General features: G+C 38.5%; 1 protein-coding gene across 1 annotated transcript in view; it reads left to right on the forward strand.

Annotated features, from left to right (window-relative positions):
• MMEL1 (membrane metalloendopeptidase like 1) overlaps window positions 1-15,323 on the forward strand; it is a 184,108-nt gene that overhangs the window by 148,660 nt on the left and 20,125 nt on the right. The window contains exons 12-16 of the mRNA XM_040430054.1: window positions 297-390; window positions 1,157-1,285; window positions 4,702-4,800; window positions 13,722-13,805; window positions 14,924-15,027. Coding sequence (XP_040285988.1) covers window positions 297-390; window positions 1,157-1,285; window positions 4,702-4,800; window positions 13,722-13,805; window positions 14,924-15,027 — 510 coding nt within the window. The remainder of the gene's footprint in view (window positions 1-296; window positions 391-1,156; window positions 1,286-4,701; window positions 4,801-13,721; window positions 13,806-14,923; window positions 15,028-15,323) is intronic.

The following is a 15,323-nucleotide window of genomic DNA, read 5'->3' on the forward strand; positions in this document are numbered from 1 at the left end:
TACTGTATTACATTGTGGATTTCAAGCACAGAATAAATTAGCGTAATCTGCAACGTGTGAAGGTACCGTGTCCGTAATAATAATACAACAGTCTTCTTTAACTTTCATGTATATGCCTATGGTAACATGGAGCTTTTTGACAATAAACCTGAAACTGGGGTAATAAAACTTGGAAAATGTGTTAATTGCATGAATGCAGATGATCAAACACTGCAGCATGCAGAACAAGAGGGTAATTTCATTTGTCCATAATGCAAACTGAGTAACTAATGATCACTTTCTTTCATTCCAATCAGCACTTTGCAAAATTATCTAGTTTGGCGACTGGTAATTGACAGAGTTAGCAGTCTCAGCAGACGCTACAAAGATGCAAGGGCCAACTACAGAAAGGTAAATTACAATATCTATTTACTGCTAAATAGTTTTTTATATGTACAAAGTGACATACGAAAAATACTGGAGGTTATTACAGTAATAAGAGCTGGAGTAGACACTAATCTGTCTTTTCAATCTTCAGGTTCTACAGACTATACCGACCCCTTCATCTAGAGGGACTAGTCTGACCGAATCAGCTGTTTGAAGGGGTAGCAGCTCTTGTGTAAGTGCTGCTTCCTCTTCAAAATTACCCTTGTGTTGTCTCCTTTTTGGAGTAGCTAGCTCCATTGGACACCCAAACTGATATTGATGACCTATCCTAAGGATAGCTCATCAATATCTTAGCACCGCACATTCCCTTTAACTTCCTCAGGTTAGTAGTTAGTCCTATCTACTACGTTCCTGCTCTAGTGCTTTCTGAATTAGGGATATACCATGGTCTATTACTTTTGAAGCCAACAAGTTTGAGAGGAACCCATGAGAACACATGCTATAGCCAATTTTATTGAAGTTCTCAAATGTATTTCAGAGTGTGGGAAAACAAAAAAAAAAGCATCCCATGGCACCCATTGGAACATTGAAAGGATTTAAAACTTCATGTAGATGTTGCCCCTGATCAAACATCAACCTGTGACCCCCAAGTTTACATAGCAATAGTATGAAATACTAAGCTACCATGCCACCATTGATATTAGTGTGGAATATTTCTTGTATGTACAGGGAATGGAGATAAATAATGGTTGTTATAAGTAGACTGAAGTGACCTGGTTATTTATTTTAGGCTCTGTATGGGACCACATTAGAAGAGGCTCGATGGAGGGAGTGCGTCAGCTATGTCAATAGCAATATGGAGAACGCTGTCGGAGCCATGTATGTCAAAGAAACATTTGCTGGTGAGAGCAAGAGGATGGTATGTAATATTCACACTACAATACTATCCATCTAGTATTTTCCCAAAACTTATCAATCATCAACTGTGAAAAATAGGTCAATAAGTGTTCCTTCACCATTTCTGGAAATTGCATAGAAAACACTGAGTTTGAAATAGCTATCTATAACATTTCTGATATTCTGGAGATTCCTTTTTTAATCATGATGAATTGTAATTCTGGGCAAATCTGAGAGCAAGTGGACAAATTCCCCTTCAGTACCACCACAGGGAAAGAGAATGAGCAAGACTCTGGTTACTAGATGAAGGTTCAGAAAAAGCCTGCTTACCCCACCAGAATGCCATAATAGGGTGTTTCTAAACCACACAACCCATTCTAGGTTGAATTGAGATCCGTCTCTATTTTATCAAGTCATGCAGATGTGCTATCTGAACATGATCAGGGCAGGTATTCAGTCACTAGTTGCAGGGGCTTAACTAACATAGCAGCAGACCATGTGACTCCTATGGGGCCCAGGGCAAGATGGGGCCCAGTCTTAGTTGGGATTATCTCCTCTTCTACTGCAGGTGAAAACTTGGTCAGGACTTTACCCTAAACGTTTTGCCAATTGAGGCAGTTGAAAAATCGCCCAAGGGTCATTCAAAAGGGTTTAGGCAGAAGCCCTTCTGTCCTGTGTGCGGGGCCTGGTTTGAGCCTTGCTATGGGGCCCTTACTTTTCTATGTACGCCACTGTCTAGTAGTGAAGGAGACTGCTCACGTTCAGGAAACAGAGATCTTGAAAACAATGACGAACTGAAACACAAAGTACATTACAAAGTTGCAGAACTTTTCATGTTATTACTTTTTTTTTTCAAAAATGGCCATTCTGAACAGCCATTTTAATTCCTTGTTTTTCAAATTTTTCATCTACTTTCGGAATTACATTTGGCTCTGTTTAAAATCTTGTTCTGTCTGAACATTCAAGAATATTTGGCCAGTAAACTGGTTATTTCAGCAATTCTATTTGGTTCCTGGTACCAGTTATGTAACAGTACAAGCTATAATTGTACAAGAACAAAAATCACATATTTCCTGTAGCTGGATGATACATGGGGCAAAACTATTTTGCATATTATTGGTTTTCTTTTTTTCTTTTATGTATTAAAGTAATTGAATCAAATCATATCAGTTACATGAGATCTAAAATATATACACATATATACTGTATATACCTTAGCATGTCCTGTGTCAGTATGTAATCAAAATTCTGACACCATATGGTTGGGTGACCATGACACGCCATGGGGTTGGATGACCACATGACTGCATTTACCTCCCTGATTGCTTCCTTAATGATCCAGCAGAGTACTCATACAGCACATTGCTGAATCAATGACAGAGGTGTGCCGCTGCACGCTTCTCTCTCTCCCTGTATGACTCTTCTGCCAACCCATGCTGTTGTGATGGATGCAGTATGTGGTTTAGCATTGTCTTGCTGAAAGAGACGTTGTCTGAACAGGAGCATATTTTATTTTAAAACCTTTATATACTGTTTAGCATTGATAGTGCCTTTCCAGATGTGTACGCTGCCCATGCCATTGGTACTAATGCAACCCCATACAAGCAGAGAGTCTGTCCATGGTTTCCAAAAATAATTTGAAATTTTGACTCATCTGACCACAGGACAATTTTTTATTTTGACTCTGCAGTGGGCAGCAGGGAAGAGCAGAGAGGATAGGAGTGATGGTGGTGAGGATGGAAGTAATGGTACTCATGGTGGCGGCGCCCACAATTGTGCTCCCTAGTCCTGGGCAGTGATGGGAAGGGTCCATAATTTCTTCCCTTCAGTGCACACGAGCATCATGAGCATCCAATACTGAATGTCAGACTTGTCCCTTGGGCACATGGATTTCTTAAGATTCTCTGTATATTGATTAAATTATGTACTGTAGATGGTGGATATTCAAAGTCTTCACAATTTTACGTTTAGGAACATTTTTCGGAAATTGTTCCGCAATTTTCAGATGCAGTTTTTCACAGATTGGTGGACTGCCCATATTTGTTTCTGATTGACTCTGCCTTTCTAACACGCTCTTTTTATACCCAGTCATGTGACTTAGTAGCAAATTGCTCCTACCACTCTTTTTTATTACTACCATTTACTTGTTCAGCCTTTTATTATCCCATCCCAACTTTTTTGAGATGATTTGCTGCCATCAAGTTCTAAATTAGTTTTTTTTTTCATGAAATGGTAAAATGCCTCATTTTCAACATCTGATATGTGTTCTGTGATTTATGGTGATTAAAATATGGGTCTATGAGATTTGCAAATCATTGCATTCTGTTTTTATTAATATGTATTAACATTTTACACAGCGCCCCACCTTTAGCTTAGCGCCCCACCTTTTATGTGGGTCTATAAGGTTGTTGGGGTTAGCAAACTCCTGTTTGGGGTTAGTTAACTCAGGGGTGCAATTAGGAAACTCCTTGGTGGGGATAGGAAGCTCTTGGGTGAGACTAAGAAATTCCCTAATAGGGTTAATTTAAGGGTTTTTCTGGGACTAGCAAATTAATGACCTACGGTCAGTTGATTGAAGAAGTTGCATGGAATGGGACTGAGCTACAATACTAGGCATAGCCACAACCAGAAATATGGAGCTGTGTATGGTAAAGAATGCTAAGAGGCACAGTTCCATGATCAGATTTTGATTAACCTATTTACCGTATCGGCATTTATGTAACATAGTAACATAGTACATAAGGCCGAAAAAAGACATTTGTCCATCCAGTTCGGCCTGTCATCCTGCAAGTTGATCCAGAGGAAGTAAAAAAAAAAAAAACCTGTGAGGTAGAAGCCAATTTTCCCCATTTTAGGGGAATAAAAAATTCCTTCCCGACTCCAATCAAGCAATCAGAATAACTCCCTGGATCAACGACCCCTCTCTAGTAGCTATAGCCTGTAATATTATTACGCTCCAGAAATACATCCAGGCCCCTCTTGAATTCTTTTAGTGAATTCACCATCACCACCGCCTCAGGCAGAGAGTTCCATAGTCTCACTGCTCTTACCATAAAGAATCCTCTTCTATGTTTGTGTACAAACCTTCTTTCCTCCAGACGCAGAGGATGTCCCCTCGTCACAGTCACAGTCCTGGGGATAAATAGATGATGGGATATATCTCTGTACTGACCCCTGATATATGTATACATATTAATTAGATCTCCCCTCAGTCTTTTTTCTAAAGTGAATAACCCTAATTTTGATAATCTTTCAGGGTACTGTAGTTGCCCCATTCCAGTTATTACTTTAGTTGCCCTCCTCTGGACCCTCTCCAGCTCTGCTATGTCTGCCTTGTTTACAGGAGCCCAGAACTGTACACAGTACTCCATGTGTGGTCTGACTAGCGATTTGTACACATGTATCTTTTCATCATGTTTATTTCTTGAAATGTTCTAGATCAGTGACCTCATAAATAAAGTACGTGAAGTATTTATTGAGACTTTGGATGAATTACAATGGATGGATGGGACATCAAAAGAAAAGGCACAAGAAAAGGTCAGTCGTGCCCTGAGCAAGATCACAAATATATTAGAAACTTTCAACCTACCATCAAAAACTAGGTCTACATAGTCATTTGCATGAGCACTGCAGATTTAGTCTTCTAAGCCGGCTTCACACAGTCACTATTTGGTCAATGTTTGATCAGTGATTACCTTTAATGATTGTGAGCCAAAACCAGGTGTGGGTCAAAAACACAGAACAGGTGCAAATCTTTTCATAATACTTTATCTGTGTAGGATCCACTGCAAAAACAGACTAAAGATCTGTCTACACATGTTATTTTAGATCGCAACATACATGCTACATGAGGCTCAACTGGGATAACGCACAGCCCTGCTATAACCACCTAGCTGCAGTAGCACTTGTTCAATCAAACGGCCAGTGCTCTTTTTCAATTAAAACATATACTAATTTATTCTAAAACTAAATACACATCCATGTCTTATGAAAACCTGTATCGTTATTTTATGTTTGCAATCACAGTCCCTCAGATTCTTATTGCAGCTGTAGGGAGGTAAAATAGACACATCCTCCTATATTTGTTCCTCAGTTTTAGTCTTATACTTTGTAGTAATATGTTGCCACTTTATGTTCCCACATATCCATTACACACTCGGTTTGTATATGCAGATATATTGCTTACCTGTCTTTATATGTGTTTAGGTGCTGCGAGTATTGAAGTTATACATACGTGGCTTGTTACGGGTTCTCTAGTCCTACCCTGGAGTAGTTTACTCTTTCGCCGCTCTGTGCACCTGTGCCGCCACCTTTGTTGTGGCGCATGAGGGTTTGGAATATCAAGACATGAGTTTTCTTTTCGAGGTATTTGTCTTTTTTGTCCTGGTACTGAGGATTCAAATTGCTAAAATGAGGGACACAATGTTTCTTATATTGGGGTGATGTGATTTCCCAAAGTACGGACTGGGCTCTGTCGTGATTCCATTGTACTGTAATTGCACATTTATATTATAAATACAATTACTACATTGTTGTTGATAAATATACCTTTATCGCTATGGATGCGTATATACAAATACATATACATATACTGAAAATGCACAACATCCCTAGGCACACATATCACCATACTGTATAGGAATAGATATAATGGAACAACTGATAAAAATAAAATAAAATAATGCAGTAGGTAAATGAGAAACACAGAGTGGTTGCTATCAGGTCAGCTGCAGTCATACCTAGTTATAGATCTCGGCAATATTGATTAAGTTTTTCCTACATGTGTAGAAATATCCGTAAATATCTCTCTAACTATATGCTATAGCTATGAGAGGAATATACATAATGCATATAGCCACCAGTAAATCTATAGGAAACAAACATACCATTAAAATAAAGTAATTGAGACAATAGATGAAAAAAAATGCAGGGTGTAAACAGGAAATTAACACTGATGGCAACCAGGAAGGCAGCAACCACACTGAATCAAATAAACCTAACTAAGACTCTCAAGTTTTGATCCAGTCCAGATCACAAATAATTAAGACCATCTAACAGCATACTATTGTCACACTTAAGTTTCAGTGTTTTATTGCATTTTCAGTATATGTATATGTATTTGTATATTCGCATCCATAAAGATAAAGGTATATTTATCAACAACAATGTAGTAATTGTATTTAGAATATAAATGTGCAATCACAGTCCAGTGGAATGATGACAGAGCCAAGTCCGTACTTTCGGAAATCACATCAACCCAATATAAGAAACATTGTGTTTCTCATTTGTGGATTATATATTTGACCACTGAAGAAGAAACAAGTTCTGTTTCGAAACGAGCTTGGTGAAAGAATTGAGAAAACAAGCAAGCGGCAATTTGAATCCTTAGTACCAGGACAAAAAGACAAATACCTTTAAAAAAAAAAGGTGTAAAAAAAAAAGCAATTTTTTTTTCACTTTACATCACAAAAAGTGTAATACCAAGCGATCAAATAGTCATACGCACCCCAAAATCAAACCGTCATCTCATCCCGCAAAAAATGAGAATCTACGTAGGACAATCACCCAAAAGATAAAAAAAACTATAGCTCTCAGAATATGGAGACACTAAAACATAATTTTTTTTGTTTCTAAAATGCTGTTATTGTGTAAAATTTAAATAAATAAAAAAAAGTATACATATTAAGTATCGCCACATCCGTAAAACTTTCTGTATAAAAATATCACATGACCTAACCCTAATTAAATAAAAAGTGTGTAAATAAAAGACATTTTTGTCACCTTACATCACAAAAAGTGTAATACCAAGCGATCAAAAAGTCATATGCACTCCAAAATAGTACCAATCAAACCGTCATCTCATACCTAAAAAAAAACGACGGTTTTCAGAATATGGAGACACTTAAAAATCTTTTTTTTTCAAAAATGCTTTATTATGTAAAACTGAAACAAACAACCAAAAAAAGTCATAATTGGTATTGTCGCGTCCGTAACAACCTGCTCTATAAAAATACCACATGATCTAACCTGTCAGATGAACATTGTATATAACAAAAATTAAAAGCTGTGCCAAAACAGCTATTTTTTGTCACCTTAAATCACAAAAAGTGTAATATAGAGCAACCAAAAATCATATGTACCTTAAAATAGTACCAACAAAACTGCCACCTTATCCCGTAGTTTCCAAAATGGCAATTTAAAATTATCCCAGTGAAATCTGCCCTCCAAAAACCATATAGCGTTCCTTTCCTTCTGCGCCCTGCCGTGTGCCGGTACAGCAGTTTACGACCACATATAGGGTGTTTCTGTAAACTACAGAATCAGGGCAATAAATATTGAGTTTTTGTTTGGCTGTTAACCCTCGATGTGTTAAAGAAAAAATTGATTAAAATGGAAAATCTGCCAGAAAAGTGAAATTTAGAAATTTCATCTCCATTTTCCTTTAATTCTTGTGGAACACCTAAAGGGTTAACAAAGTTTGTAAAATCAGTTTGGAGTAACTTGAGGGGTGTAATTTCTACAATGGGATCATTTATGGGGGGTTTCTACTATGTAAGCCCCACAAAGTGACTTCAGACCTGAACTGGTCCCTAAAAAGTGGGTTTTGGAAATTTTCTGAAAAATTTCAAGATTTGCTTCTAAACTTCTAAGCCTTCTAACGTCCCAACAAAAGAAAGTGTCATTTACAAAATGATCCAAACATGAAGTAGACATATGGGAAATGTAAAGTAATAACTATTTTTGGAGGCATCACTATCTGTTTTAAAAGCAGAGAAATTGAAATTTCGAAAATTGTGAATTTTTCCAAATTGTAAATTTGGTATTTTTTTATAAATAAAAATGAAATATTTTGACTCAAATTTACCACTGTCATGAAGTGCAATATGTGACGAGAAAACAATCTCAGAATGGCTTGAATAAGTAAAAGCGTTTTAAAGTTATCACTACATAAAGTGACACATGCCAGATTTGCAAAAAATGGCCTGGTCCTTAAAGAGTTTCTGTCACCAGAATTAACCCTATTAAACTGGCTGACATTAGCGATGTGCTAATGTCAGCAGACCCAAACTGTACTGTTTTTATGCTTATGCATGCCACGGTTACTGCACAATTTTAACTCTGATGATATGCAAATCAGCCTCTAGGAGCAAGGGGGGAGTTGCTCCTGCTCCTAGAGGCTCCGTTCTCCAACCTCAAGTCACGCCCTGCTGTCCTTGATTGACAGGGCCAGCGTTCGTCTTCTCCTGCCGACCCTGTGTGCTGGATAAATCTCGCGCCTGCGCAGTCCCAGCACACTGAGACGGCAGGAGGAGACGAATGCTGCTTGGCCCTGTCAATCAAGGACGGCAGGGCGTGAATTGAGGTGGGAGAATGGAGCCTCTAGGAGCAGGAGCAACTCCCCCCCCTGCTCCTAGAGGCTCATTTGCATATCAACAAAGTTAAAATTGTACAGTAATCGGGGCATCCATAAGCATGAGATTAGGAGAGTTAGGGTCTGCTGACATTAGCACATCGCTAATGTCAGCCAGTTTAATAGGGTTAATTCTGGTGACAGAAACCCTTTAAGGTGAAAAATGGCAGGGTCCTGAAGGGGTTAAAATCAGTCCTTACTATGACTAAGAGCAGTGCCTTTGCGCAAAACACATAAGCATTGTGATTTGGGTCTCCTGTATTGTAGTATGTTTTAATGGGTTATTGAAGGGGTTGTGTCACTTCAGAAAATGGCATTTATCATGTAGAGAAAGTTAATACGAGCCACTTACTAATGTATTGTGATTGTCCATATTGCCTCTTTTGCTCGCTTGACTCATTTTTCCATCACATTATAAACAGCTCATTTCTGTGGTTACGACCACCCTGCGATCCATCAGTGGTGGTTGTGCTTGCACACTATAGGAAAAAGCGCTGGCCTGTCTGGCGGCCTGGACCGTGGGAGCGCACATTGGCTAGTGCTTTTTCCTACAGTGTGCAAGCACAACCACTGCCGCTGGATTGCAGGGTGGTCATAACCATGGAAACCAGCAATGTACAGTATATTGTGATAGTAAAATGAATCCAGCCAGCAAAGGAAAAAATATGGATAATAACAATACATTAGTAAGTGCCTTGTATTAACTCTCTCTACATTATAAATGCTATTTGCTGAAGTGAGACAACCCCTTTAATGAAAGATAATGAAACACACAGATACTATTAACCTCTTCCCGACCAGCGCCATAGAAGTACGGTGCTGTGGGAAGTGACTTCCCAACCGTCGCCGTAGTATTACAGTGCGCTGATCGGGCGGATGCAGGCCCTGCGCCCGCCGATCAGCTGCAGGGGACCGGTGCCGGTGCATTAACCCTTACTATGCCGTGGTCAGCGCTGACCGCGGCATGTGTGGGGTGTGTGGAGGGAGGGAGCTCCCTCCAGTTCCCCATCGGGTCTCCGCGCTGCTGTGACGGGACCCAATGGCAGGGAAGGCAGCCCGATTTCTTCCACAGGCATCGGGGTTGCTTTCCATGTAAGCCTGTGAGATCCTGCCCCCTGGATCTCACAGGCAGGAAGCTGTAAGTGTATTACATTGTGTAATACACTTACAGCCAATGGATTTCAATACAGAAGTATTGTAATGCATTGAACAGGGAATTAGATCCCCAAAAGTTGTGGGGGAAAAAAAATATATCTAAGTTTCAAGTAAAAAAAAAAAGCATTATTTTCCCATAATTAGGAATATTTTTTTTTTAAAAAATAGGGAAAAAAAGAAAAGTTTACATATTAGGTATTGCCGCATCCATATCTACCAGCTCTATAAAAATATCACATGATCCACCCTGTGAATGCAGTAAAAAAAAAAAAGACAGTGCCAAAAGAGCAAAATTTTTGGTCACCTTCCCTCACAAAAAGTGTAATACCAAGCAATCAAAAAGGCGTATTTAGCCCAAAATGGCACCAATCAAACCATCATCTCATCCCGCCAAAAATAAGACTCTACCTAAGACAATCAAGCAAAAAATTTAAAAAAATATGGCTCTCAGGAAATGGCAACACAAAAACAAGATTAAAATTCTGTTCAAAAATGCATTTACTGTGTAAAACTTAACAAAAATAAAAATGATGCACATATTAGGTATTGTCACGTCCGTAACAACCTGCTCTATAAAAATATCACATGAGATGCCCCCTCAGGTGAATGCTGTAAAAATAAAAAATAAACTATGCTAAAACAGCCATTTTTTGTCACCTTGCCTCACAAAAAGTCTTATGTACCCCAAAATGGTACCAATCAAACCGCCATCTCATCCCACAAAACATGAGACCCTACCTAAGACAATTGCCATAAAAATAAACAAAATAGGGTAGTTAGAAAATGGCAACACAAAAACAAGATTTCATTCTGTTCAAAAATGCATTTACTGTGTAAAACTTAACAAAAATAAAAATAATAGACATATTGGGTATCGCCGTGTCCGTAACAAACTGCTCTGAAAATGAAAACAGTTGAGGCCCACGAAGCAGGAGAAGGCTATAAGAAGATATCAAAGTGTTTTCAGGTTGCCATTTCCTCAGTTCAAAATGGCAGTTAACAGGAACAATAGGGGTCAACAAAAGGTCTGGAAGACCAAGAAAAATTTCAGAGACAGCTGCTCATAGGATTGCTAAATAGGCAAATCAGAACCCTCGCTTAACTGCAAAAGATCTTCAGGAAGATTTAGCAGACCTTGGAGTTGAGGTATATTGTTCTACTGTTCAGCGACACCTGCACAAATATGACCTTCATGGAAGAGTTATCAGAAGAAAACCTCTCCTGTATCCTCATCACAAAATGTCACCATCGGAAGTTTGCAAATTAACATCTAAACAAGCCTGTGGAAACAAGTCCTGTGGATCAATGAGGTAAAAATTGGACTCTTTGGCCACAATGACCAAAAGTATGTTTCGAGAAAAAAAGGGACCAAATTCAATGAAAAGAACACCTGTGCAACCATTAAGCATGGGGGTGGATCAATCATGCTTTGGAGTTGTGATGCAGCCAATGGCACGGGGAACATTTCACAGGAAGAATGGATTCAATGAAATCCCAGCAAATTTTAGAACCAACTGTAAAAAAAAAATAGCTGAAGCTGAAAAGAGGATGGCTTGTACAAATGGATAATGATCCTAAACACACCTCAAAATCCACAATAGACTACCTCAAAAGAAGCAAGCTGAAGGGTGCCCAAAGTTTTGCTACGGGCCCTTTTCCTTTATTGTTATTTTGAAAATGTAAAAGATGGAAATAAAAAATGTATTTGGCTTTAAATACTGTACAAAAGGAATTTGTCAGATTTTTGGAGATCATTTCATCTTCAACCTGCTTGTCCACAGTAACAGTAGTTTTGACTAGGGGTGCCCAAATTTTCGCTTGCCACTATATCTTTGTATGCACAATTATAGAGAGAAGGAATCATTGATAGGACCGCCTCCTTGACTTTAAAGTCCATTATGAGCAGGAATTTAAATGAATGAAATACAGGTAATACTGAATCTTTTACCAAAAGACAATATATTAAAATCTGCTCTGCTCCTCCTGCTCTGTAACATGCTGCTGGAAGATTACATTATGTTTTTATGGTGACAGGTTCCCTTTAAAAATTCAACATCTCCGAAATTAATTGCTAACCCTTGATTGGAGGATTTATTGAGTTTCGTATCAAGAATTCCAGTGTTTAATAAATAAGACAGTGATGGATGAGAACATTCTGCTTCTCCTGGTGGGTGGTCTCATCCTGGCCACACTGCTTTAGCTTCAAGACAACTCCTACTTTGGAAATTCTCATAAAACTACAATATCAAAACAAGAAAAGGAAAACAGCTACTGTAGGAAGTTTACATTCTTGAAATAATGATGAATCTTAGAGAATGCTAATAACTAATGCTCCTCTAAATGCACCTTAAAGTGAATGTCCACCTTTTAACATCATGCTTTTTTTTAGTATTAGTACCAATTTTCTTTGCTCGATAATGTCTTAACACATCTTTACAGCTTTTTTTATGACACAGATTTCCAAACCTCCTGTACAGACATAGATCTGGTGTAATTCCAGCCACCTGCCAGCCACCGGCATTTTAATTTTTTTCATTTTCGTTCTGTACTCCCTGTATTCCAAGAGTAATAACTTTTTTATTTTTCCATTCGCATTGCCATATAAGGGCTTGCTTTTTGTGGCACAAGTTGTACTTTCTAATGGCACCAATTAATATGGTTGAGCTGGAAAAATATTCTAAATGGTTAGGAATCTCCTTTTATGGATTTCATTTTTACGGAATTCTGACACATTACTTTTATTCTGTGGGTTAGTATGATTACAGATTTTTATACTGACCCAATTTTATAACTTTAAAAAGATGGAAAGGGGAGCTATGAATTTTTAATTCTTTCTTTTTATATTTTTATAAGCTTTTTGCATTTTATTTCCCCCCACGCCCCCTTGGGAGGACTTGAATAGACTTCAATTGATAGATCATTTCTACCGCAAACGGCAATGTATCAAAAACATGAGACAAAAAGCGCAGTTCTATAAAAAATATAACACTTTATTAATACAGATAAATAATAAAATTATCTTTAAAAATGAGTCACACTTGGAAACGGGGCGTATTTATGGTATTGTGACTGGCTATTTCACTCATCCATTATTCTCTGCCATTTGAAAGACATTCATTATTTATAGGAAGGGCCTATCACTGTGTTCTTATTAAGTCCAACCAGAGGCAGGACTTAAAATGAAGTTTACATTGGCAGTCCTGGGGGCCTTCACAAGATCCCAGGCTGTCATGGAAACCAAATAGCTCATACAATCTCATCGCAGGCAGGTGTTTGGTGAAAGTGAGCCACCAGCTTCCACTATATTACCCCTCAGATGCTATGGTGGCAACTGACCAGGGATTGGAGGGGTTAAATACTGACGCCCACTCAGCTCCTCAGCAGGTACTATCTTTAAAGGCCCCACATCACATATACAGTGGATGTTGGGAAGGGACTAGAGGGAGCTAAGGAGTTTCCTGCAAACTGTTTATACATTGAATTGAACAATAACAACGGTGTGCAGAAAGCTCAGAAGCTACCCCTAGTGGTGGTTGAAGGCAGCCAGAAATTTACAATTTAACTCTATGTCTATGCAGCACAGCTCGGTATCTAAAAAAAAAAAAAAAAAAGCGCCAACTGTCCTATTTTTTATAAGCAAAATACAGGTTCTATTGTAGCCATATTACAGTTATACTAAAATAGACCTTAATGACAACTTCCGCTCACTACCATAAGTAATGCACCTTTTCAAGCAATTATCATTGCAGTAGGGATTTCTGCAGATATGAGGTTTGCACTGTGTATATTGTAGATGTCTATGAATGCGTGAGAGAAGAAATGAGTAGTAGGGACCGATGACTTCAGCACTACTGCATGAATCATGTTCTTACAATGTTATTGCATTTTATAGGCACTGTCAATAAAAGAGCAAATTGGTTATCCAGACTATATTCTAGAAGATCAAAATGATAAACTGGACCAGGAGTCTGCATCAGTAAGTACCTTATCAGTGATTTACTGGGGTTATCCAACTCTTCTGAAGTAGTACCGATGCAACAGTGGTGGCACTTTGTACAACTAAGTAATGGGTAGAAGAAAGTGCCATCATTCATGTGGCCTAGTATATCTTCATGAGTGCTCAAGTGATAATGGAAAAAGTTTTTCATTATGATGGAATCGAACCAAGGGATAGGCAAAGAAGCATTTCAGCGCAGAATGCAAAAGATGGAATCCGTTGCCAGGACAAAATCAATGCATTTCCACCTTAAATAAAATTTGAAGGGCACATAGGCCCTCATTTATCAAGAATGACACTTGCTATGCTGGTTTTGATATCCCCTGCCTCACCAGAGGAAGCATTTGATTTCTTTTCACCAAAAGTGGGTTTGGTGAATGTGGCACTTTTTTGGAGTAGAAGAACACTGAAATCTATGCTGCATCTGCATCTAGCAGTTCATCTGGATATTATAGCAATGCTAAATCTCCCTTATAGCCTCCAATTTGTTTCTTTAAATGTTATTGTGCTAGTTCCGTAATATGAAGGTTTTATGATGGAAAATTAAGATGGCGCAGTGTGTTGGGGTCACAGCTGGGCCCCTAATCTGTTGCTACCGCTGCTGGTACACCACTGCATGTGAAATTGGCAGTACTCAGTAGGTAATTGCAGCTTCAGGTCTGAGCCGGCTTCTCAGTATGTTCTCCCCAATCTCTATTTTCTTTAGAGAATACATTGAAGGGTTGAAATCAGTTTTAATTGTGACATAACAATTCAAGAAAGAAAGACAGCTCTTCACCGAAACGCATTTTAAAATAGCTTTGAGTGTCATTTGTTTTGGCTCCTGCGGTTCAAGTCATCTTCTCCAGGTCACAGACATCTGGCAGGAGTTCCTTTGATTTGCAGTAACTTGAACAGTACTTGTGACAGCTCTGAGCGCTTTCATAAAATGCTTATACAGGAGAGGGAAGGTCAACGTAATTGCAATGCTTTCACAAGCTGAATAGTATTGAAAGTCAGCCTGACAAATATAATGGCTTCATAAAAAAATACAAATCAAGCTGGATACATCTAATGCATCAAACGCTGATTTTTTTATTTTTCCTTTTTCACTGCAGTTAAACTTTAGCGAAGAGAAATATTTTGAGAACATACTGGAAATCCTAAAATCTACAGCACAAAAGAGTCTAAAAAAGCTAAGAGAGCCAGTCGACGCTGATGCGTAAGTATTTATTGTATTTTATATATTTATATTGTCATGTTTAAAGAGAGCCCCATAGGTAATGTGTAATGCCTTATTTCCTGTGTGGTGGCATTGTATGGAAACGGAATACTTCCTGCCAGGTTCCCTTACAGTGTTCACTAGGGGCCCTGGCAGTTGGGCACCCTGATAACTGGGTGTCCACTGTAAACAACCACCCAGTGATTGTAGTGTGTGAAGGAACCTAGAGGCAATTGTTCAGTTTCAATGTAAAGTCACCACAGAGAAAAGGAAGCATTACACTTTGTCCATTGGAA

The sequence above is a fragment of the Bufo bufo genome, chromosome 1 (assembly GCF_905171765.1).
Source record: "Bufo bufo chromosome 1, aBufBuf1.1, whole genome shotgun sequence".
Lineage (NCBI taxonomy): Eukaryota > Metazoa > Chordata > Amphibia > Anura > Bufonidae > Bufo > Bufo bufo.